Genomic DNA, 27,019 nt, shown 5'->3' with positions numbered 1-27,019 from the left:
TTGGGGGAAGGGAAGAAAACAGGTCAGACCATGTTTCCAATTGGAAGGAAAAGTTTGTTCAAAATATTATTTCATCTAATCCAGAGTGGCTGGATTGAATCTGTTGATTCTTTCGAACGCACCTCAGGGGGGAGATGTTGTCATTGCATCATTATCGGGGAATGTATTTCCCAAGCTCGTTCCCTTCATTTTCGGCTTCGAGAGAACAAAAGATTGAAAACTTCACCGCCCATTTCCCTAATCTCAGATTTATGACGGCAAATCAAAAAGGAGTTCGCTTTTCTGGCATACATAATTCATTATGGAAATGAAATGCCTTATTCGCGGGCGTCGAGGTGACAATCTACGGCTCTACGCTTGATGGCCCTGACCTTGCGGGGTGGAATCCATTTCCCACCTTATCATGCTTGCCAAAATTAGCTTGCCATGACTCGGCGATCCACTTTGAAATCCGAAGCAACATGGTTTTTAATACAAATTTCCATTTTTTTTTTCGCTTTCGCACAAATCGCTTTTCCGCTTGGAACTGTTTCTAGTTTCCAGTCATCCGCAAATGGATAAGCGCCTCCCCCTGGGTTGAAACGTTCTCATTTCCTACGACATTCGCGCATTCGTTCACGACTGCGACTGGACATTTGCTAATTACTTCTTTTTGCACACGTCCAAATGCCATCAAGAAAAAAGGCACATTTGAAACATCTTTTAACAAAGTGGAATGCAAAAAAGGTGGAAATAAAATAAACGCCTCAAATGACACGCAAGCAAAAGGTCATAATTGGAGGCAAAATGCCTTTAGCCATGAATTCATTAGCGCACTATTTGCGTGCGTGGTGGTGAAATGAAAACACAAGCAAATAGTCGGGGGTCAGTTAAATGTGGGACAAGGAAAAACAGTTACTAGCGCCAGACCCGAGAGTAGATTAATATCACTTTTTTAGAGCTTCAACAGGGTGGTTTCTTTGAGGTTGACACGATAACATCTCCGGCAGAGATTCGTGCCAAAGCAAACGAGCTTTAAATGAGAGTTATTGCTCCGTACATCAAAAAGCAATCTCGCCCACTTGGATGCTTGGAAAGTGGATGCTTTGAGCAAAATTGAACGGCTTTATTACATAAAAGTGAAACGAAAATTTTATATCACAAATGGGTTGATTCCGGCCATGTGTTATCCAGCCCGAAATGAATCATATTCCAGCGAAGCAACTTGTACGAAGCCACCGTTCATCGTAAAAATCGTCATTTTTCCCCCATTTGAACTTGTCGCACAACGGAGGCTCGCCCTTGGGATGATGTTTTCCGAAGAGAATCCCCGTACGAATCAACTCACCCGGGCGTTGAAAAAGGGACCATGTTTAAAGTGTGTTTTACAGATTTGAAACAGAACTCACGTATATGCAACGGTGGGGTGGGAAAAAGCGGGTGGTGAAATTGGCCGGAAACCCATCCGCTCGTTCATCCATCATAAAGCCTTCACAACAACGCTCGAAGATCCACGCGCTTTCCGTCCAGACGAGCGTTCCTTGCTCGCTGATGAGATAAACATCTTCCCCTGCTTCCGTTGGTGTGTTGGTGTCATCATGGTGCGTCGGGGAAAAGCTTGACAGCATGATCCCCACAGTGGTCCCGCAGCTGTCGAAAGCCGCCCGACCACACACAACAGCTGTGCTTGAGGCTTTTCCTTTGCTTCTTTTCTTCCACGACGAGAAGGCGAAGGCACCGTCTATGCATATTTATAATCAAATTTATATACAACCCTTCCCTTCTTTTAGCCTCGCCTCCATCGCTGTTTGCTTCTTAAGGACCGTTTACACACAACAAAACCTTTTTCGTGATAAGAATAACAACTTTTTTTTAAAGATTTGAATCATAGTAAACAATCATCACGATGATTCGAATCTTTAAGTCACTCTTTTGTGATTTATTAGTCGTCGAGGCGATTTAAATCCTTTACAGGGATTCGAATCCAAAAAGAGTGAATAAATGGGTAAAAGAGTTGCTAGTCGTCATAGAGATTCGAATCCCAAGTGAAGATCCGAATACCAAGAGTGAGTAAAAGAGTTGTTAGTGACTATAGAGAGTCGAATCCCAATTTAAGATTCTCAAATTGGGATTCGAATCCAAACATGTACGTGCATTCATAGATAGTTCGTATATTAAGTGCCAGTTTGGGATTCGAATCCCAATTTGTGATTCGAATCCCAATATGGGATTTTATGGCGGCCAGCAACTCTTTTACTCACTCTTGGGATTCAAATCTCTTTGGCGAAGAGCTTGAGAATCCCAGTCAAGGATTCAAATCAAAAAGAAGTAACTAAAACTCTCCGTCAGGATTTAAATCAATCATTCAATTAGCAAGATTCAACTCACTCATTCCTTCTTACTCAGTTCGCACATCATTAATACAGAAGTGTGTAATTTGAAATACTGTTGCAAATCAGTTAAACTTCACTGTTTGTTTTCTTTTCTTAACAAAAATTTATATTTTTGTGATCACTTTTCTCAATCGATCTCGTGTAAACGATCCTTAACAGTCGTTTCCTCTATCAGTCGTTTACTAAACAACATGCCGAACAATGACAACGACGGGTCTTTTGTCGTGCCACTGTTGTGTTGATGCATTCCTATTGCTCTTTTTGTCGCCACTCTTCATTTTATCCAACGCAAAACCACACACACTCCAACCAACCGGCCCCTACTACGTTCGCCGTGCGAAAGTTCGTTCGCTTTTCCCCTCATGCTGACCACCCACTTTCGCCTACTCCCCCTAGCGGTTCCGTTCCATCTTCTCACACCTTTTGCCAGCGAGGAGTTGCCATTTTAACCGCCAAAAAAGTGTGCGTGTTTTGCGCTCGCACTACTCGCTCACACGTTTTCGCTCCGGGTCCGATGCCCTCGGCCCAGCAGCTCCGACGGTCGGGTCGGGTCGGGCGGTCGGCCGGTCGGCAGCTCGCGTCTGACGCATTGCAGATATTTAGGCTCGGCGGAGGAAGCATCACGGCCCGTGTTCCGTCCGCTGCGCTCAGATTGGGAAAACCCCGCCGCACTCGTGCTGGGCACCCGGAATCGGAAAACCACTCGAGCGGTGAATGCCAGTTATGGCCGGGCTATTTGAATCCCCCCCACCCACCCACTAACTTTCACTCGCCCCCTCGAGGCGGCCAGTTGTTCAACGAACCTTGAGCGTTAGGAAGAACTTGGGTTATCGTTTTGTCATCATCGGAAAAAAGTCTAAGAGGCAAAGGAAAACCTTCTCACATCCGGACAGAACGGACAGGATATCACTGGAACCTAATAATAATAATAATGATTGCTCGATTGGTTGACTACTTGAATGGATTTCAAATTGAATTGCCTCCGATCCTTCCCTGATCCGATCCTCTTAGTCAAAGGAAAGTGGGGGTGATTTTAAAATAAATAAAAACATGTACTAAATTAATTTGAACAACAATGGCAAAGGAATCTCTTTTAGATCTTTTTTCCCCCCGATTGATGCTAACGGTTGGATAAAAATTCATTCTATCGACTAACTGCGGCAAAACAAAAAACAACTTAACTTCTATTCGTTCTCATCGAGAGAAAAAACACAAAATAAAAACAACGTTCACCCCTTTTTTTGTTTTTATTGCCGTGGAAAAACCACTCCGAAAGTTGCACAAAACTTTGGCCTGACGTGGGCCTCGTAAAAAATGGGACGCCCAAAATGGAATTTAACATTCGCCAACCCGCCCGTTTGGAAGAGTCACACTCCGCTGCTGCTCTCTTCATCTCTTCGTTGCATCTCGTCCTGTGTCCTCCTTTAGATGACATTTTTGTTTTGTTTTTATGTTGTTTTCTACTGAATAAACTTTGCAAGCTGGGCCCCCGGAGTTGGCCATCTGGGGGTCGAGGCAATAATCCATCAGAGCCCCGGGAAGTGAAAGGCCGTTGGAGGGAATTTGTTTTGATGTGTCTTTGGGAATGTCACACCAACTTACGGGGTGGAAAACAGCACTCCGGTGCACCGTTTTTTCTTTTCATTTTAGTTTTTAGTTCGGATGATAGGCAGCTTCTGTGACAGGCTCGAATGGAAGGTGAAATTTTAACGAATTTGTTCCGAACACTATCAAACTTTTGAGTGCTCGCTGTTTCATATATACTCGGCCATAAATGGTAGACCTTATTTCGACATTGGACCAAGCGGCATTCCTCAGGGAAGTACCTTCATTCAGTACCTTTCCTCCCTCCGAATGCATTCGAATCCAAGGTAGTTCAAGTGCTAATGTTGGATCGATAAGGGTACAAAAAATATGTCATCATGATACTCGTGGCGGTATCGGAAAACTATCTACGTCGTATGCGGAAAGCGTTTCCAAAGGCCCCCCTTTGCACATTTTCCACCATTTCCCCCTCCCCCCACCTTCCCTTCCCTCCTACGCCGATGGCTTAGAACGGATTTGTCGATTCATAATCGAATAAAGTATTTATGTTCCCACGCTTCCCGGGCAGTTTCTTTCCGTTAGTGTCACGTTTTTCGTCATCCGAAGGGACCGCTTCGTACCACGCTTCGTCCCATGCGTTTTTTATGTTTGGGTGCGTTTTTTTTCTCATTTCGTTTTGCCTTCGATTTCCGAGCACACCTCGGTAAAGTGTTTTTCCTTTATCCCGGCGTCGCCCGAAGCCCATGGCGTGCCTGGCATGCGTTCGCCTCCAACCGATTTTTGGGGGGAGCCTTTTATTCGTGAGTCACTCGCTTTTCCCACGGTCCAGCAACCAGGGAAGCCATCGGAAGGACGAAAACGAAAAAAAAATGAATCACTCCGCCAGGGGGGCTCAAATTTATAGGCGTCCATAAAATATCAGTTTTAATGATTTTCGCTACCCCGCCTCACCGACTAACCGAAATGGATGGCACGGAGATGCGGGGAACGACATCTGCGACAACGTGCGGACTAAAGCTTCGTCTCCAGCGTCCCCAGGGCAAAAGTAGGCAACCCGCGAAAAGATGAGCTATATTTTCGAGTTCAAAGACACCGAAAAGGAAGGAACCACGGCCAAAAGTTACCAACGCTCGGCATACGCTTGTCCGAGAACAACGGGAAAATCGGTGTGCGTCGCACGGAGCGAATTCCTTTTCCCTTTTGTCTTCGCTTGTCCTTCTCATTTTATGGAAAATTGGAAAATAAATTATTCCTTGCGCCGATCTAGCCGAACCTGCCGCTGGTTCGGTCGAAGCAGAAAAGCTGCAACCGAGCAGCAAAAAAAAAAAGGAGACTGAAGTGGAGAGTATTAAATGAAGTGTTTACAGGCAAGTAAATTAAATCAGTTTCACCAGTTGGTCTGCTTCAATCGGGGAGTAAAAAAGGATGGCCGGGTTGGATCAAATCAGTCGACAGCATTACGATGGGGGGCTTTGAGTATCCTCTCGTGCCAAAACATGTTTTTTTCCTACGCCGCTCCATTTATCCTGTTTTGCGTGATGGAAACAAATTGTAATTTCCATTGCGACCCTGCCCGTCATCATTATGTTTTGTGTATTTGAACATAACGAGCCTCGGCGGGGGTGGGGGGTCTTACAGCAACATATTATTGGGTTACATTTACTGCCGCCAGTGACATGTCTGTGTTATATGGGTTTTTGTAACGAGAGAGGGCTGTATTTTAGTACGACTGCTATTCCGATGGAGACGCCTGGCCTCTTGTAGTACGACTGCTATTCCGATGGAGACGCCTGGTCGTTTGTAGGTTCCGAAGGGAAACCAGTTAAATATGTAATTCAATAACAATGGACAGCTTGCTGATTGTGTTAAAAGAGAAAAGGATCGAAAGACGAAAATTATGTCAACAAAATTGCAACGAGGAAACAAGTTGTTTCTAAGTCAATTATTCGATCAACAAACGTTTTAACACTTTGTTGACAGGCGCTTTCTGGGAGAAATATGATGCAGTCACCGCGGTCAAAGTATGCGTACATCGTGTTGCTCTAATCTCTGCCTACTGTGTGCGCTTGGTACGAACATGTTCGTCTTGCCGTCACAACGTAAAGCCAAGCTAGCCCGAGTATACTCGGGATCTGTCAATAAAGTGTTAATACATAATATTAAAACTGAAAGCACCATTTTCATTTTACCACCATCTCGAATTTTTCATAGGAACTCACAAATCAACTAGCTAGTTTCTCATTACGTAACATTTTGGCACAAAAGCGCCTCGTTGCGTGTCTTTCTTTAGCTGAGAAACAGGCCGAAATCGTTAGTACAAAGCAATTTGTTCCTTCAAGATCGTTTTTCCGGGTGTACCCGGCAATAAAAAGGATACAGAAATCCTGCCTTCGAAGACTACTCGGATCGCTGCACATCACCGGAAGGGAAACTCATTACATTTTTATGGTTTATTATGGTGTCCATAGTTGGTAGCTGTAAAACTACTAAATAGTATAGGAAACAACGACACTGTACGCTCGAGCCCGAGCTGCGGTACGGTGTCACGATTTGCTCACAAAGAGTAAACTCCATCCAAGTAGGCGGGAAGCAGCATGACGAAGGGCTCTAAGCCCTGTAGAGTCGGAACTAGGTTTGTTGTTCCTCTAGAGGCCATTTATTTACCCAAACCCTCCCGCCCCGAAATGCCTGTCAAGTTAGACCTTAGAACGAAACGTTTTACTGACTTGCTCTACATATTCCTCTCTCTCTGTCGTAGTTCATTCCCTTCTTCCCTACCAAGTTGGTTCCTCTAGTTGGTTGCGCCCGAACGATAATCAATCGGTTTCCGGTTTCCGTAGATGTTAGAGAGTATGCCGTTCATGTTCCTTTCCTCCGATAGATGTCGCTGTCGTAGCTGCCGCTCAATAACCTTTACGCCATAAATTAATGAATCTGTATTTCTTTCTCTTTTTTCTCCTTTTTCTATCTCGCTTTTTATACGGCCACTAACGGTTCCGGATCCGGATGCTCTACACACACGCACGTTGTGACGGCGGAAACGGACATGAAATCAATATATATTCCGTCACTCCCTCGCTTCTTCTTCTCACTTCCCATTGCTCTCTGTGCTTCACCCTCTCTATGTTTCGTCACTCCGGTGCATTAACATTTTCTCCCTCGACGGTGCATTATAAATGCCAAACTATAAACAACACGCAATAAAACTTGATGATCATGACCCTAACCCTTAATGTCACCACCGTGCATCTAAAAACTAACTGCCAATGCCGATGTGCACTTTTGCCTCGCCCCCTGCACACTCACGCCATAATGCACATGACAATGAAATTACTCCCCACACACAAACACATGGCCCCGACCGTTGGATCGCCACACGACCGTGGGTCGGCCATTTGACGAACAATTTGTTCGAAATATGTAACGTAACCTTCCGCCAAACAAAACAAAACACACAAACCCCCCCCCCCCCCCCCCCACACACACACACGCTCACCTCGGGGTGCATTCTCTGCCGCTTCTTCTATCGCATGATTATGTTGTTGGTGCCTCTCGGCGGGAAATTAAAAATAATTAGGAAAGCGTTTTATTATCGTCAGTGACATCAAGAAAACAGGTACAAAGTTGTCGTTGTCTTCTTCAAGATAGCTTCCTTTTTTTTGTTTGAAATTGAATTTTTGTTGTGACATTTTGAGCGCCCGTCTGTGTTTGCGGAAAGGAACCATTTCTAATGAGAGCCCGAGAGTTGGTCTGGCCGGGCCGCATCGGGCTGTAATGGCCCGCGAAATGTCGACCGAGAAAAGAAAATGCATGTTGCGTTCGCTCGTTTGTGACGCTCGGTTGTGTGAAGAAATGTGGTTAGTTCCGAGTGTTGGCATTTCTAATGACGTAGGTTCGTTAGTTCTCTTTGTTGGACATAGAAGCGATAGTTATTTTCTATTTTATTTTTAGCTAACCTTTAAATTGTTGAAAGTTTCTTATCCATCACGTGCTGAAATGATTTTGAGATTAAAATATTTGTAAACAAATTTCACAAGATTCATTTCAGGTCGTTAATGGGAAAGTGTTCTGCAAACTTCGTGATCACGATCAAGAATGTAATTCTATTCCGTTGGGAAATTCCATATTGACCAACCCCTCAATAGAGACCCGACCCAATGCTCATTTATCACTAGAAATCCAAACATGCCTGAGAATCTGTTGATTCGGATATGGTTTTGGCCCGGCCCAGAACCATCCATTCTCCATTCCAATTCGTTACGACGCGGGCATCTGTCCGATGCTGGCGAAACTTCGAACCCTCCAGGGAATGATTCAGCTTCCAGCGTTGAAGATGCCGTGGGTTGTCGGATCTGTCCAGCCCTCATTTGAAAGTCGAGTCGATGAATGCGAACGTGAACAGCTTCGAAGAACGCGCCCGCCGTTTTGCTGTTTCACTTTATTTTCGTTTTTCTTTTCGCAGCCTCATCGGTTTGCAAATCCGGCACTCGGTTTGGGGATGTTTTTATCCGCCCGAGAGCTTCGAGCACGGTCGGTGAATACTAATTGGCCCCGGATCTTACCTACCTCCGAGGATGGGGGATGTTCACGGAGTCGGTAAAAGCGCTCCGTAATGAGAAGCGACTGATACTGGTCGCTTCCCATCTTCGAGACCGTCAAACGATGGGTCCCTTTATCCCTTCAAGGCCGGGCGCTCTCGTCTTGGCTTGACTATCGGCACCTTCTAACGAGCTCATTTGAATGGACGCCCGGCGATTGAGGTGGCGAGGGATTAATTTGTGATCTTGACACTCTCACGAAGCACGCACGCACGGGTTGAGCAATTCGTTTTCGAGCCTTCGTGTAACGGCTGTCATATCGCACTTTGGATTTTTTACTTTACTATTTTCTACTTTCAATTCATTCCAATGCCAACGCTTCGTGACGCAAATGTTAACGACAGCTCGAGCAAAGAAATTATGTCGTAATATTGCAAGCACAAGTTTTTTTCTTCAATAGAGCTTAGAACGATGCAAACATGAGCTGGTAAGTGTAGTGAAATGGCGCGCAGCGAAACATCGCCGAACGAATTGTTGAATGCAACACAAGAATCTAGCGTCATTGCACGAAGACCTCGTGTGTGTGCTTGTAACAATCTGGCAAACATCCAATGAGAAAGTCCTTTTCCAGTTTCCAGATTCCTAACAAACCCTCGGGCTAACATGGAGAGAGAGAGAGGCTGAAAAGGATTATTCTTTCAGTTCCTTCGCTTCTTTTTTCCTCGACAAAAATCCATTCCTTCAGGGTGTGCAGCGGGATTGTGCAAGCGTTGCAATCAACATGCACGAACTGGCAACAATCTGCGCTGCAAGTGGCAGCTGCCGGCTATTCGGGGATAGGCCTCACAGGAAGTAAATCACTTTCCGCTTTTCCGCCGTCGGCCAACGTCGGCCAAATAATTAAGTCCGCAATACACATCGGCCCATTCGGGGAGCCGGTTCGCATATCCTTTCTCGCAGGTCAGCAGGCGCATGTTCTGCTTTGGCCTCACGTAGGCCACAGACCGGGGGCCTCAGCTGGAGCTCGATTACGAGACAATTTATGGTTTATTTGGGTCAAATTATATCCTCGAAACAGATGTAATTGCTTACGGATGCTCATTTGTTTTCCCGTTTCAAGCTTGGCTAACTTTAATGAATAATTTCTCACAAACAAATTCTACTCAATTTTATTGGTTTATCATCAACTCAAAATAACCCCTAACTCTAAAAGCATTTGTAAAAACAATCAAACCTGATTGCCGGGGAATTGGTTAAGTGTCCCTGAACAATAAATACGATTGTGAACATCAAAATCACACCATCCCTAGACCGACCCAAGCCGGCTTTCAATTTCCTAAGGATCAGGCTATCGTTTACCGATTCTCGAGGGAGATTAGTTGAGAATTTAATCACCCATTGCGTCTCCCTTTAAATGTTTTGCTCTCAGCAGCTTAATGTCACCGGTAAGCATGAGAACTGCCGACGCCAAAGCCTGCACGTCATTTCTATTTGGCACTAAAAAGAAAAACAAAACATGGAGCACAGCACTACACTCTAATGAAGCCATTACCTAGGGGAAATGTCACGATCTGACACAATGTGACTAATCACCACTAATACGCGAACGCCTTTGCGGTACACAATGCCACCGGGAGGAAATGCATCTGGGGTTCACAACCCACTGGATTACATTGGCGAAGAAAAATGGACGAGTTGTAAACAGCGTCCCAGGGTGCTCTGCAATCCCTGGCCACCTTCCCCGTTCTCGGTTGGAAAATTCATGTTTTATGGTAAACCTGGTGTGGTTTTTGCCCCCTCCATGGTTCGTTTGAAAACAATTTAAACCAACACCCGCCCGCTTCTCGGTCTCGGGGGGAGGGCAAGTGTTACAGGGTACCGTTTCCATCGCAAATACACACAGCACGACCAAAACACACTCCTCTTCAGATGCTCCCATCCCGCCCACCAGTCTCCCGGCACTCGTGCGTGTTTATTTATAGCGAACTGGTTTCTAATTTCGTCGCACGCCGGCTTAAGTTCCGGTGGGGGCCCCCACCCGATTCGCTATGCTCAAACCAATGACCACCTCCAACACCCCATGCCCGAAGGAAGCCCTCCGTTGCATTTCTGCTCCGAACCGAAAGGAAAAGTCTCTAACGGAAAAAGGCAAAGGGAACGGTTTATTGTTTTTCCCGGTGGAAGCGGTCCCGTTATCGCCATTTTGGCTAAAACGATCGTGCCCTTGTCTTGAGGCGCGCTGCAAAGGTTACGGCTCAAGCTGTCTGCGAGCTGTCTCAAGACAAATGGTGTCTTTTTTTGTTTTTGTTTGCCTCCCCCGATCGTTCGGGGATCCGGCCGAAGGCGATGATCTTGGATCCGAACGCCACATGTTTGCTTTCGGATGTACCCCAGGTGGGCGGCTGTATTGGTGTGTTTTCGGGCTACTACTAAAGTTTTATTTACTACACCGAGGGTCACGCACTATGGGATTTCGTGAGGGGACCTATGATTAAAATAACTTCACATTTAATTTGAAAGAATATTTTCTTTAAATTGTACAACTTTTAAACAAGAAACAATTAAACACCTCAATACTATGGAACGAGTCTAGAAGCAATTCTAATACGAAGAAAAATTTAAAAGCAGAGGAAATAGTTGAGCATTTGTCAAAGTCGAATATGAAAAGCAGACCAACATATTGAGAAAAATAAACATGAAACAAAAGCAGCAGCTAATTTGAGGTGAAAGAGCTCACATAAATATACCTTGGTAAGCCTTCTTTGATACTTTCAATGTTTCATCAAAAGTATTAAAATTACGACACAAATCGGAATGACTTCATATATTTTATTCGAAACGATATTATTTTTCAAATCAAAACGAATCTGGTTGACACAAATTGGCTTTTCGCATCGGCTTTTCACTCTTTCCGCCTAAAACCAACACAAACACAGCTACTTTACGACGAGCGTTATACACGTTTACGCCGCCGTACGCCGCTTCTCACCTGCCGTTGCCAACCGAGCGGGGAAAATTACCTTCCCTCAACGCACCGGGAAAACTCTCGCACGCCAACCAAGATCCAACCACTTGCGGCCGAACGCGAAACGGCGCGATCAGATCTCGGCCAGTCAGTCAGTCAGTTGAGATTGCGGCCGCGTTCGCGTAAGATCAACCCGCGCGTGTGGCGATCGAACGGCTTTTCCCCGTGGTGCCGGAGTGACATTTTCTTTTTTCCACCCCAAACGCGCTTCAAGTGGACAAACGAGACGACGAAGTGACGTCGTGTCGTGCCGATCGTGGCCTTTTTGTCTGCCTGTGTGATTTCACAACCCCCGTCCCTTGGTGACGTCCGTTCAATTATGTTTATGGGAATCGGATAACCTTTTGCCTGATCTGAAGTGCCGCGCTCTCCAAACGCGTGCTCGTTTGCCAACAAACGGTTACCATTCGTGTTCATCGTCGGGAAAATTGTGGCGCGATAAGTGGAGCGATCGCGGTTTCGAAGAGTGAAAAAAGTCCTTCGTTAGTCGATCCCACCGATGGTGTGGCATTTCTTTGTGCATTTTATGAGCCCGTGTCTCGCCAGTGAAAGCGAAAGATCGTGAAAAGCCGACGTTGAAAGGTGTTTGAAAAAGTGCCGTAGTTAAAAATTGATTTTCGAAGCGGCTTAAGCGGCAAGCAATAATTCATTCGTAACCAACGCAGCATTTTCCCGAGCAGGAAGTCATTCCACCCTTCTGAGAAAAAGGATCAACTTCCATCAACCGCGAAGGCTCCCGGTTTTCCCCCCTTTAGAGTAACGGCCCAAAATCGTCCAGGATGAATTTAATGTTTCGGAAAAATATGCGCGAAGGAGGTGGACGCGCCGGTGGCGGCGGGGCGAAGAGCAAAATGACCGGCCGACATCAGCGGAAAACGCGCGACAGCTACGGCGGAACCGGCTCGGACGAGTACCACTACCGGACGCACATTTTCTTCTCCCCGGCGCGCCTCCAGCAGGACAATGAAGGTTGTTATTGCCATTAAAGGGTTTTTCCGTGTAGTCGTCGTAGTAGGGTCGAACAGAACTCACTTTTCCCCCTCTCCCATTTTCCATCCTTAATAAATGATCGTCCCTACACCCTTCCAGTACCTCGGACAAAACCATCAGCGTGCGGCAATTTTAAATATTACTCATCATAAAGTTAATTGACATTCGTTCCAATTTGTGTAAGCGTGTGAATGGAAATTCCCGCAGTGCAGCCAAGGATTATTTTCGAAATTTCCAATTTTAAACTGCAACTCGAACCCCGTTTTATGGCCACCACACTCAAAAATCGCAACACGGATCATTCATTTCCCCCGCCAAACGGAATGGAAAAGGTGAAGAAAATCCGACACGACGGGCTTGTTAAGAACCGTTGAAAATCGAATCCCCGAAACATTCCGTTTCTCACCATTGACGCGATTGGTTTTGACCTCCCCGTCCCCCCTCACCCCATACCATTCTCCCCCTCCCAATCAACGATTTGATCCCCCGATACCTAACCACCACTGCCACTTGGTGTTTTTTTCTTCTCCTTTCCTCCTTTTTCATTCCAACATATATTCCCTCAATATGACTTTTAAAAATAAATGTAATTTTGTGCGCTCTCTCTGGCATTTTGTCAAAACGAAAAATCGAAACAACAAACAAAAAAAAAGATCTATATCACCAACCACCACACTCATAGAGCCGCGTAAAACTCCGCGACTTTTTTGCGCTCTCTTTCTTTTTTTTTCTCTTGCCTTCCCAATTTCCTCCTCCGTTTGTTTTCCACCTGGTACCACCCGTTTTTTTTTTTTTGATACCCTTCGTTCATCGATATTCAATTTACCTACCCTACACCGCCCTGGTCCTGTCCTCCCCGTAACCCGCCTTTGGTTATGTTTGCTCATGGATGGATCGATTTTTATCCGTAATTTGTTTCATAAATCTCTTTAATAAGTTTCGAAACTGTAACGTTATGCAAAAGGACATCATGTTATTTTAATGACGTTGTTTTTTTTTGACAAGCTGGATTGTTTTGTGGAATTTATGTTCAGTCTTTGACCATTTTTTTTTTTGTATTTTACAACCCTCTCTAAAGTATTGCATTTCACATCGAAAAAAAACACACATTTCCCATTTTTCCACCGTCATGTGAAGCATTTTCAATCAAGATCGAAACCGTACGATAAATCTTTGATCTACCGTTCGAAAAACCGACCGCTTCGAGTCGCACACACCTGCACTTCATCAACCCAAGCCGGATTGTTGTCGCATTGGAAATCCAACGAACGAACGCCTCTCGACGAAATGTAAAACATCTGTTCACAGCTGATTCCGGTTTTTCCAAGCTGTCGAACGGGATGAACTTCGACCCCCTTTCAGGGCAATATGCTTCAAAGGAAAAACGTGGTTTTCCCATTCTCCAATGGTCGTGTGTGTGTTTTTCCCCCCACACAACACCGGATTGGATTTATTATCAAACCACAACCACAAATGGATCACATTTCCTCTAGATGTCATGTTCAGGACAACCCACACACACACACTGTCCATTTCCTGAACGTTTGTATCGCCGGATGTGTTTCCGGGCGGACCCTACTCTCGTTTTCTGGGTTATATAAACAAACGACTTCGATTAGCATCATTTATTCTCTACCATTTGCTCCTTCACACAAAAAACCCGGCGTACAATGAAGAAAAACCTCAAAGGTTGCCTACTGGGATGGGGCGAAAGCAGTTCGAAATTGCAAAAAAATGGCCACCACTACATCGAAAATTCGTTCGGCTACACTGGCTTGCCACATACATACACACACATCGTTCCCTGGTGTCGGTTTCGTAAGGAGGACCGATATTTTACGTACTATTTATAATCTCTATCATTCATAAAAGTACGCCTACCTGCCGCGGTGGGAAAGAAGGAAAGCCAAATGATATTTTCCTTCGCGCCCGAAATCCCTCCGTTTTTGGGGGACGAGGATTGTGAATCAAACCACGGGTCCCAGGTTTTTTTTTGTGGCTTACAGGATGGGACGGATGTGAACAGGAAATCATTTGCAGGTCATTACCGCCAAACGACAGCCAGCCTGTTCATATGTGTGAATGTGTCCACTATCAAGTGCAAGAAGAGAAGGAAGAAATTAATCTTTCTGCGACCATGCGACGAGCTTGTACGATTGAGTGGCAAATAATCTACCAGCCGGCTTGAGGTGACTGTTGTTAATGGTTCGTTTTATTCGGTGCAATTCGTTGGACATTGACCGTTAACAAATGGAGGACCTTCGTAACTAATGTTGTGTGTTAAATTAGTTGAACTCGAATGTGAAATAGGATTCCCAACCATCCCCCGAATGAAGTGGACGTTTGAATCAATCCTTTCCCCGGTGCAAATCAATTATTTGTTGTTGGAATCAATTCATGTATTTGGTCGTCGGGTTTCTTGCAACATTAAACTCACCCTCGAGACGAACCAAACGATGCGAGCAGAGTTCAAGAAGGGTAACTTTCCCATGAAAACTCCATCACTAGCCGACATGAGTCCCTGGAGTACGAACCCTTGCGTCGTTCAACGAGCCTCGACCGACTACTCGAAGGTATCCCACCGTCGTTCCCTTCCACTCCCGGGGCGTAAATGGTGCGGGAAAACATTGTCACGTCGGGCAACTTCATCGTCACAGGGAAAACGGCGCTTTCGCGATCCTGGCGGGCATTTTCTTTCCGTACCGGCGTCTGCTGGAAGTTCGAGAAGTGTTTGAATTTATGTTCATTACCTCTGAGCTCTTCTCCGCTTCGGGCAAAGGGAAAATCCCCTTTGAGCCAGCGCCCACGGGAAGTCGTTGGTGTTGGATGAAGTTTGTCAACGCCACCAAAAAAAGCGCCGAACGAGGGAACTACCTGTGAGGGTTTACGAAAGTGAAGATGCTGGGAATTTTCCGCACCTCACGCTTACCTTCGACGGAGAGCAAAGATCTCAGCAACACTCAACCGTCACGTGCAGGCAGAGACGTCGGAAAATTAGTGCTATCGCTGCGCCGTTACGATAAAGAGTGATTTGAAAAGAAAGTACCCACCCGTACTCCACGAAGTTCTCGTAACACACCTTCTGTTCTTCGTGTTTTCTACCCCCCTTTAACGGCCTTAGCTTTTTTGTTCCATCGGCAAATAAAGCTCACCATGCCTCCATGCTTGAGTGAATATCTTTGCCTTCGGACACATTCACAGCCTCTGCTTCTGAATGGCGTGGCATGCGGCATAACGAAAAGATAACCAGAATTTCTCCCTTAAGAAACAAGCGAACCGAGTACGTACGTATTCCTTTCGAGCAAAAAACGGCAGAAAAGACACAGCGGCTTTTTGTCACGAAATATGCGACAACGGCGTGTCCTTGGCGTGGTGTAGTGCGTCTTCTCGCACCAACTCACCCCCCCACCAATCGGTGCTGTTTATGTTTTTCGCTTTCGCATCCCTAAACCCCACCAACCAGCCTGTCGCGCAGGGAAAATACTTTGTTTGTTGTTTTATTCGTGAGAATGATTATTAAATGCAAACAACTTTTCCCGCGTCCCTGGGCGACGTTTCCGGCCCTTCGGAACGGAAGGCTTTTCCTGCCGTTGGTCGCCGCCTACTTGGTTCGCGATTCGGCAAGGTTTTAACGAAACGAAAGAGGAAAAACAAAATGTTTATCATTCACACTCGGCCCCTTCAGTGCCACTATTATCATTTCGGAAGACTTCTCCAACGTGGCGTGTAAGTTTTGGCAAACGTTTTTATATGTGTCGCTTGGAACACACAAAAGCAACCACCGAAGCACCAAACAACGAAATCCCCATTTCCCATTCCCGGAAGCATGTGTGATGCCTTTGAAGAGAAATCATTTTGATAAGAGGATTATTTTAGGAAAAAAATGTTTACGAATTGTTAAAGAACTGTCTCGTGGGGAAACATTACGGTTAATGTTGAGGTGGTTTATGTTGGAGACCTATCCACCCTCGGAAAAAAAGCCAATCAAATTTCCTCCTCGCGATTGGAAGGAAATTCAACGTTTTGTGAGAAGAAAAACAAATAAAACCAGCGTGAGACAGCCTGGGTTACGTGAACCCTGTCAAAGCCGACGCACGGAAAACTGTGAAGCTGAACGTTGTTGTATCACCTGTCAATCGCCATTGCAACGTAATGGATCGGCACAGATTTGGTTTTTGTGTGTGTTGTGTCTATTTTGTGAAATACTTCGGTAGGACATCAACCACTTGCCAGGGTACGGGGGGGTGGTGTTGGGTTTCCATCGCCAATCGGACCCGAACCATTCGGTTTGGTTTTTCCTACCGTGAAATACCAGCTTGTCATCCAATCTCCAATAGACTGCGGACAGCTGTCATTTCCATTGTGATTCGCGCGTTGCGTTCGAACCGATCGTTCAATGGACGATAAACCTGTCTCCATCTGGTCGCCCGTGGGCATCTAAGCGCCGTGATGTTCTGCAAAAAAAGTAGGCCCAGAAAGGACCCACAAACCCCCGGGAATGTGCCTTCACCGGACGATCATTGTTCAGCGAAGCGTTACGCAGTAACGTAACGCCATTGAACTGTCCCGCGCACTCGTTGGAACTGAAATGGAAAGCGAAGGCGATAGTGAGCCGGAGCATAATTTCCCTTCCCACAGCGCTAATGTCCTTTTTGTCTTCGAATTTAGCTACGCCCGCGCAGTTTGCACGCTTCATTGCTTTCAGTTTTCATTTCCATCCGTTCGGGAAAAGCGAAGCACGATAAACGAACCGTGGGAGCTCGATAAGCCTCAAATTATCAGATGATATTTTTTTGTAGATTTAAACATGCTTTAAAATACATTGCTTTTAAACCAATTCCCGTCAGAAGGTGTTACTGAGATTATTGAGATTTGTTGGTTAAGCGAAAATTAAAACCATACTGTGAACTGAATCATTTGTTGTGAGAACACTTGAATACTTCAAGTGAGCTTTTGGAAAATGAATAATATATTTGGCAAATACAAGAAACGAGCAAAAAACGTTGGTTGCGAAAAGAAAGTCTTTAGAAGGAGATAATTTATTTGCTTCGTGTCAAAAATCGAAGGAGGATTTCCGCCCACTGACAAATTGTTGTTTTGATAGAACGGATAATGGGTGATGATTAACCTTTTCCCTGAGGAGTCCCACCGAGCACGCGTGCATTTCGCACCAATTTCTCACGAACGATGCTATGAAAATTATGTTACCACTCACTTCGGAACGGAGCGGAACGATATTTTTTCAAAGCCGCGCTCGTTAGGCGGTCGCTTCAATGGCCGCCGAGTCTGGATGTCAGACATTTCAGCCTAATCGCTTTACAACCCCCAAAACGCAACGGAGGCCAATGCCTCTGTGGCCGACCGTCGACAATCGGCAAACCCTGATCTTTCGCACCGCGCGATTATCATGGCGTAACAAACGATTGTCACCCATCAGCTGTCACAATAAATCTTGCCCTGACAGCAGTCCGCAAACCCTTCCGTTTTGAAACGGTGGCAAAAGGTGGAGCAGGGTGACGGAAGACCAAACCAAACTGTGATGCCGAGAAAGAGAGAGAGAGGGATAGATATCCCGTTCTTTGGATGTTGCTCGACCTCCCGGTACTTCCGGATAGCGGCAGTTCCGCTTCTTCCGCTTTCATATATCTGACCGGTTTTGACAAATCCTTTGAATGGTATCGCACAACTTGCCGAAGACCTTTTGTCATAATTTGTCAACAGGATCGGACTTTCAATCCTATTCATGACCCAAAGGATAGTCCATGTATGGCAGTTAACAAGCCAACAAATTATACCACCACCATAAATTAATACCTTTTAGAGATCAAATATTACAACTTTTGATAAGACCTTGCATCCAAACAGAAATGCTCTAGCCTACGGAAAGCTATAAATAACTGGAGCTGCATATTCCAATTTAATCTGATGGTTCGTGCGTCGAATGGAACCGACACCATCCCGAAGGGGTTCTAAAGTAAACACACCACCTGTCGTTTGAAGTACACGATGTCATGGAGTGTGTAAACACGCACGTCATCAGCTGACGAAACTCACATCCACACCGAGAGGAGATGATGTTTTCCGTTTGACACATATTTGACCACACAGCATCGAGGCGACCGTGGGGGATGGAGGGATTTGTCCGCTTTTCCAGCTGCTTCACATCCATCGCGTTTCCACCACCTAACGCGCCACCCCAAGAGATCCGAAGAGATGTGTTTCATTTTCCGTTTCTACAAATTGGTTTGGGCGCTTTCCAATAGCGAACATGATGCTTTCGGAGGATTAGAAGACCAACGGGTCGGGTTTTCCCTCATCGGCGAATGTTCAAACGGCAAAGTGTTCGGCAAGCAGTCGATTGTTTTCACCACGTCTCGTTTTGGCTCGCGCCAAACCCGATGACAGTTCGATTTTATAAATGAACTGCTCGGTGGCGTGGTGCCGGAGTGGCATGTTTAGTGGCCTTCAAGTGAGCTCAACGATGCTCGTTTAATTATCGGAACAACGTCCCACCGGGAGGAACGCCCCGGCAGGGAGGTCCTCTCGGTTTCGTGTAACTTTGCTTCAAAGAAATGCCTTGTCCTTTAGCGAGTTTGCAATCGATCGATCGCGTTATGAATGTTTCAATGACATATCTCGTTCTCACGGTCACCGTTCCGATTGGATCCAAGTAGGTGCAGGTGGTGAAACGGTTTCGTTCGTCGTACTGTTGTTTGTCGTGCATTTTACGATTTATTTTCGAAGAACAATTTTGTTTTGAACATGGACAACCGATTCGATATCAATAAAGCGGTTGCAAGGTCAAGGAAATGTTTTTCTTTTATTCGAAAAACATTTTCAAAGTTTTATCTAATAAGTAGAATGTTTTATTATCATCTTTTCAAAACTAAGGCACGTAGAAAATAATACTTTAATCACAGAGCGAATGAATAAAAACGACATACGTGTTAAAAGATTTAATGCAGAGATTTGATAGGCAACAACCACGAACGACTATCGATAAAATTCATCTTATCGTATCGGTAAAAGAATGAAACTTTTCCAACCACTAACCCCACGCAACAAGGCGAGCGGTTTGTCGGAAAAATCGAGCGTAGGAAGCGCATTCCGTAAAATCACGCCGAGGAAAAATAACCTCCCCACACAAGAATACTTTGAGTTTCTTCTACTCGAGTGAAGTTTTATTATCAAACCCGTCAAAAATTTTATGAGGTTTCCTGCCTTTTGTTTTCAGCGTATTTTTCAGTCTTTTTTCCTCTACAAATTTTCTACTTTCGCTCGAGCGAAACTCACGCGCTGCCGAAGCACGTGGCGGGCTTTCCATATTTATGGACGTTAACGATTGATTTACGACTCGCTCTCTTTCGTTTTTTTCCCCCTTTGTCGGTGACCACATGCCGGTTTCGCGCTCTTCGCTGCTAAAATGTGGTCCTTCTGGTCGTTTTCTGTTTCGCTTTCTCTTTTTCGTACTCCCGTTTCACGTGCTGACAGTAGTAAAATAAGCCCAAATTAATGACTTCATACCCTCGTTTTGTCCACGCTCGCAGTTGGACATAAAGAACGGATTTGGAAGGTGGCGTAGCATTAGCCAAACCCTGTGTAAATACGACCCTTCTAACTCGCTCAAAGAGCGTGGTTTTATCGTATAATTTTTTTCATTTCTACTCGTGGTCACAAACTGAAATCATGGACACTGTCAAAATTGTTTCGCGCTCTCAGCGAATTTGCCGTGTCGGCCACGAATGAGGTATGATTGATCAGCCCAGGGCGACTTTCGTGCCACCGGCCGGCATTCCTCATTCGGGAAGGAAAAACTTTTGTTACAAATTCGACCTGCCGCGGCGGGCGACATTTTATCCAGATCCCACAAGGGATTTGTGTTCGGATTGTTGACCACTCCTGGGATTCATTTCGCGTCACGAACACTGTTTGCTTTCAAAGTTACCTGGGAGGGTTGAACTCTTTCCCGGTTTTTTATCATACTTTTATTTAATTTTTGAATCAAACGGTCTCTTAGATGAACACATTTCAGTTTGAGAATTTTCTATTGAAGTAAATTTAAGTTTTAATGATCCTTAACCTATGTCAAAGTTTTACTTCTTATAAATACTATTGACCTACTTTAGTTCGTCGACTATAGTTCGTTCTTACATTCCAATTGAGTACTTTTTCTCTTCCATGAGCATCCATCACCTGAAAGAATAAATCCATTCCACTCCCCCTGCCCACTTTTTCTTCCTTTCTACACTCGACTAAATCCTCCTTTGCTCCTTCTTACACTTCTTAATCATACCATGCAAAATGAAGAAAGCATAAAGAAAAAGCCTGCTAACGGAAATGTTGTGTTGAAGCACGCAGGGTTTTTTTTCTGGCCGATGCAACCTTTTGTGGCATGAACTGCATAATACCATGGCACGTTTATCCCCTCTCACAAGCACCACGGTGCACCATGAGCAATAAAGTAGGGTAGATAATACGAAATGCAAATCGAACGCGAGAATTTAAAAAGAAAATCCTGCGATTCATCGTCGTTTACGTGATCGTCAGTTTTAGCCACCGTTGTTGCACTTGTTGCGTTTGTTGCGACCGGCATGCCCACGTAGTGTTTAGCCGGATCGGAAGGAGTAAGAATGCAGGAAGAATGTGTCTGCCGTTTGCTGCTATTTGCTGGATTGTCTCTACAGAGCCGCGTTTGCCGAGTCATTGCTGGAGAGGAATTCACAAAGCATCGCCTCAAGATTGTGCACGCTGGAGATGGACGCATCGGAAATGCCAATGCTTTGACAGCTTTTCAGGCATCTTCGTGGTTTTCTGTTTTTTGTGTAATGTGCTCTTACCGGCAATGGAACTATGCTCTCCACGCATCCATCCCATTTTCCCCTTCCCAATTTACCCCCATTAGGAGTTTGAATCGTTAGGATTAGATTTAAAAACAAAACGAGAAGATCACTTCAGAGACATTTTGTTGACTTACTGATAGTGCTAGGAGAGAATCACAAGCTTTCTATAGGTCTAAACGGTATAATTTTCCATCAAGCGTAAAACACCAGGCGTCTCCATTGTGTAGCATTGCGCGAATAGAACAAAGATAGACTCGATTGATTTATTTCTGATTTGTAATCAGGGAAAATCCCATTAAAAAGAAATCAAAAGTTAATCATAGCAGCAATTAATCAACGTCCAATTTGTTCCGCCCTGTATACAAATGAATTACAAATTTAAATCTTCTTAGTAAAGCGCATAATGACCTACGGCAGGATGGTTTCAATTAACAAAATGACGTAATGAAGTTCATTTTTGTGTTAAAGCTAAGACTCTGATAAAAGACTTAGATTGTTCCGTAGCACCGGAAAATGATTTAATTATTGTAATTGCCATTTCTTAGCATAGAGTTGCACCGATGCACTCGTCATGAAAGCCTCCATAAGCGTCACGCAAAACCAGATCAACTAAACGAGTTGGACGAACCGATTATGGCTAAATGCATGATTTCAAGCAGTTGAGCAGTAGCTGGCCAAACGCGTGAACAAACTAATGGAATGGGTTGCTCGTAGATTCCTAGCGCCATCACGTAGAGGTGAAATACAAAATTCCAGAGAGAGAAAGCATCAAAATGCAGCTTAAATGTATTCATCATAGCATTGGAAAAAAAAACTCAAAAAACGAGAACGAAAAAAGAAATTTCTAAAAATTCCCTCCCGCAGTGTAGTTTACGGAAATTAACGGAGCGTGAAGTGTAATTAAATGTTCCTTCTCCCAAGTACCACGGAACGAGCTAGAAGTCTTTCGCATCGGTGAAAGCCATCGGAACCATCATTAGTCGGCACAAGGTACAAAATGTACCCGTTCGCCTAATGAAGGTGTAACTTACACGAAGCCCGCACCCCGGAGGTCGGATATCCGGCGGAAAAAGGCACTTTGATATTACGTGCCTATCGCACATCCTCCCCTCACCCTCGAGGCTCATGCATCCCGCGCGTTCCATCCAAATTAGAGGACGTGAACTCCAGAACGACTCGGTTTTCCCGCGGCACGCAACACAACAGGTGCCTTCGGCTGCACTTGCGAACATGCGGAAATGGCAATCAAGAGTAATGATGTTAGTAATAGGGGCGTGGACCCGATAGGAAATCAAACCCGTTGCTGTGCCATTCACGACGAGCTGTACATACGAATTTCGGCTTTCAAGGACTTCAACTCCAACTCCTGCCCTTGTACAGATAAATCTTTATTGAGAAATAAATCTTCCCAACCGGTAGAAGCACGATCAAAGCGAGATGAAATTAAACATGTTAAGAAAATAAATACAAAAAAAAGCAATACACCACCAAAACCCCCACAACTACCGTTTATGTTCTTCCAGAGCTTCGCTGCACGCCCATTTCGGGCTTTTCCCTCCCCCCACAAACGCCACCCACCACCACGTACTCTGATATGGAAGCACCCATGCAACCGCTAGTAGACCGTAGACCCTCCGCGTCTATGATGAAATGGGGCCCGATTGCCGCTAACCGCCGGGCGGTGCCCGAGGTGCCCACTGCCAGGCAAGGTTTGAACCGATTTCAACCGATCTGCCCCCCCTTTTTTCCTCCCTCCCATCTGAGTGATAACTGCCCACCGCAACTTGCAGCGAGCAAAACCAACCACAACCACAAACATACACACATACACAACAAAGAGAAAAATGTAAAACACATGCAATCCAAGCATCACAAGTAACAAACAACACACGGCCAGAGGTTCCAGGGTTTTTGCACAAGCAAACACAAATATGCACTTCGCAATGCACACAACAGCAACACTTGCCCACTGAGGAAACAGTACTCGCACCAAACCCATTCGCAACCCGAAAGCTCGTCTGAAAATATCCAAATTCCTACCTCTCTAAGCTATTTGCCAACTGCTTTACATGAGTGGTCTATAAAACTATCGCTTTTGAGGAATGCAATAAAGCTTTAATAAATTGATGCCATATATTTGTGCAAGCTGCGTATGAAGTTCGTGAGAATTGTAAAGATATATTAACGCTTCTGTCGTTCGCCTTTACAGCTTAATTAACAAACCCATTTGTCGGAATATGTCAGGTTTAGAAGAAAACATTAAATTTCAGAGATGTTAATTGAGAAGTTTTCAGAGATGAAAAAGTATACATAACAAAGTATTTTTATATTCTTGTTTACACAATTCAAAAAGGAAATATCAGTAACCTTATTTGCGGAAGCATGTCTTAAATTATAAAACACGCCACTACTATTAGAGACTTAAACTATAGGAGAGCGTGTCCCGGTTCTGCTTAGACCAGCTTACCTACCAAATTTCTGACCCAATGTCAGCCTTTCTCGGGTGATAGATTAATGATATCCATTATCCGAAACGGGGTTGTGGCGTGATGCGTGCTGCCATGCCATCGGTCTATTGTTTTGCTACGGTCCATTTATTTACACGAGACACGGCAGAATGCCTCAAACTGAATGTACCTGTATGCAAGCGAACGTGAACCTAGAATGGATCCTTTCTTAATCCATGCCAAACTGCCATGTATAAAGAAATGTTCTGGAATTCTATCAAAATTTTATAAACCTTGAGTTGGGAAATTTAAACTCTACACAATGAAGAGAAAAACAAAGGATCACAATATAAGTGCCAGCCCAGCTTAGCTGATACGACAATCGAATCAAACGAAACAACAAATCACCCTCAAGAGTAAAAAATGGAGGCGCATGGTGTCTGGTGTTTCTTCCGATGAAAAAACGAACGCCAGGTGTGGCCGCACCGACCCTCCCGGAGCCGAACGCGAAACCGTGTGCAATAATGCAACAAACAACTATGCCGCAATCACGGTGCCTAGCTCACTAACAAGGACATTAAAAATTTAACTCTTCAGCAAACCCGCTTCGAAGCGAAACCGGTCCATTTTCTCTTTCACCCGCAATGTTGTTTGTCTGTGCTTTTTTTAAGTTTTTTTTAATTTTATTTTTCCATTTCCACTGCTGTCTCTTTTATCTGCTATCAATGTGCCCGGCACGGGCCGTAAAATGTTCGGAATCACGTTAGCTTGAACTTGAGCCACTTTTCCCATCCCCGTGTCACGTGTATTTATTTTGAGGCCATTCTCGTTTTTTCCTTTCCTGTTTTTCACGTGTTTTTTTTCCACCATTCCACACACTTCATTGTCTCCCATGGGGGGAAGGGATGTGTACGGTCCATGTACAACACGAAACCTGCCCTGAACTTTAAAGCAATTGTTACACACGCGAGTTTCGTCGCAATGAAACCGGGCGCTGGACTAGTTCCGTCGTTTGTTTGCCATTTTGGTTTGGTGTCGTTCAACAGAATCGGTCCGGATGCGCATAAGTAGATCATCAGTAGAGACTTTAAACGCTTTGTTGCTGCTACTGCTGCTGCTTTATTTTTCCCTTTTGTGGTGTTCGTTTTCCAATATTTAGGTTTCTTTGTTGCTGCAAGGCAACAAACGAGGGTTTTCTTTCAACCGGAAAACGCCATCTCGTGACCGGAACACGAGAATGGTTTTCCGAGGTCACTTCAGCTGAATAGGACAGGTGCATCGTTGGGTATCGGCTTCGACAAAAAAAAAACACATTTGGTCATGTGTCGAAACCTGCCACGAAAGATAGCGCCTACTTCGCTTACCATAAAAGGGGTTTTTAGGTCATCGAGTTTCTGAAAACTGAGCCCCCCATTAATATTTCACTTTTAGATCAAAGGCACCGGTCGACTCGTTGTATGTTTTATCTTGCCGACAGCTTTCGATTAGCAGGCGACGGAATAGTTTCTAGGGAACGGGTTTAAATAGGCCATTCGCTTCGTCGCACGATATTTCTAGGCATTGGACTCGATAGTTGACATCCTTCCGAGTTTGCCGTGCTAACACGTTTTTCAACACTATCAAGGGTGTACTCGCTTTAAAATATTCGCTTTTCCGATCGTTTTTGCACAAACTATTACCAATTGCGCTTTTGCGTATTCTACTCGAACAAGTTTCCAATGAGTTGTTTGTTTCCTTTTCCTTTTTGTTTTGAATAATTTTACACTAACGCTTTTCGTGTTTTGCTTTCCCGTTTTTGTGGGCTTTTCGTTTCACGTACACTTTTTTTGGCAAGCGCTTTTTGTTTGCGGCGCGACAAAGCTCGTATGATATAACAACATGCAGCAGGAGAATATGATAAACAAGTGTGCTTGTTTGTCTGTTTGTTTCGTTTTTGTGTTTTGTTTGTTTTTTGTTCCTTGCGTTTCTCTTCGAGTTTCGAGAAGGGTTTCATAAGAAATATCCAATCACATTCTAACATCTCATTTCTTATATTCCATTTTCTTCGTTCCATCTAACCTCTTTCGTCACACTACCACTACGCACGTACAGTAAGCTTCGGAGGACAACCGGGTACCGGAGGCTTCGTCAGCTCGCGGAGTGAACCGATCTCGCTGGCCACCTTGGACAAGGACTGCTTCATCATTCCGGTGCACAGCCTGGACCGCTTTCTGCCGGCAGGAATTCCGGTAAGTGTGCAATTTGTACATTTTGCTGCGGTGTCGTAAACACGACGAGCAGAATGTCTTAAATTTTTCACACCATTAAGCAATGTTTGTGCTTGCGGAAAATAATAATGGAAACGTGTAAATTATGACCGTTGTGGTGCATGTGTTAAATCCTCGAGGGACAATTAAACGTTTCTCTGCGCCGTGTGCGAAGTTAATTATTCCCTTTTGCAGAGCTCCACAACCTGTTTGGACTAAATACCGTTTTTCAATCTCTCTCTCGCGCTCTCTCTCTAGCAGCTTCCAACGCCAGAGACCGCCGATCCATCGCAGGTTGGACCACTGAGTGTGCTCGAGGTGTCCGATCCGAAGATCTGCATCCTGGCCCACCTGATGAGCCCGCTGGAACCGATCGATCCGCTGCTCGAGTCGCCCCTAGCTCATCCCCTAATGAAGCAGCGTGCCGTCGCGTCCGAGCTGCTAAACGAAGTCCAGCAGGGCAACAATGCCGTCGGAGGAATGCTGCTGGCCAACATGGAGCGCAGTTCCGGTGAGTCTCCTCCCAGGAGGAAACGTCGAACGAAGGCAGCTGCGTGGTAACCCATAAACCTGTTTTTTCCTTTCGCCCACATTCCAGCCGAGTTTCCCTTCATCGCGTACTATGTGATAAACACGACCCAGACCGATCCGGCCATGTTCTACACCGGCGTCCGGGGTGCCTCGCTGTCCAAGTTCGAGCCGAAGAACACGCGCTACACGGCGGCCCACACGCTCGACCTGTACAGTGAGGTGGCGTCCATCTGTCGGCCTCCGCTGGCACTCGCCCCGAACGAGATCGGCAGCGTTAAAAAGGGTCAGACGCCTTCGACCGGATACATCATTAGTGTCTACAAAGTACGTCTATCTGGCCGCAGCTGGCGAAAACCACCCACTAACCGCCAAGGTTAGGGTCAGGATTCCCACACACACACATACACATACAGAATACTTACGCCGACGCCTACGGGGCGTGAACACCCTATCTCTTAATCCTTTGTCTGGTGGAGTTGTTGGCC

General features: G+C 45.1%; 1 protein-coding gene across 1 annotated transcript in view; it reads left to right on the top strand.

Moving 5' to 3' along the window:
• Window positions 1-27,019, top strand: part of LOC131258800 (uncharacterized) — a 42,745-nt gene that overhangs the window by 13,437 nt on the left and 2,289 nt on the right. The window contains exons 2-5 of the mRNA XM_058260182.1: window positions 22,291-22,309; window positions 25,849-25,985; window positions 26,265-26,514; window positions 26,602-26,858. Of these exons, the coding sequence (XP_058116165.1) occupies window positions 22,291-22,309; window positions 25,849-25,985; window positions 26,265-26,514; window positions 26,602-26,858 (663 nt within the window). The remainder of the gene's footprint in view (window positions 1-22,290; window positions 22,310-25,848; window positions 25,986-26,264; window positions 26,515-26,601; window positions 26,859-27,019) is intronic.

This window comes from Anopheles coustani, chromosome 3 (genome assembly GCF_943734705.1).
Source record: "Anopheles coustani chromosome 3, idAnoCousDA_361_x.2, whole genome shotgun sequence".
In the NCBI taxonomy this organism is placed as follows: Eukaryota; Metazoa; Arthropoda; class Insecta; order Diptera; family Culicidae; genus Anopheles; species Anopheles coustani.
This window is presented reverse-complemented; position numbering and strand designations above follow the sequence as displayed.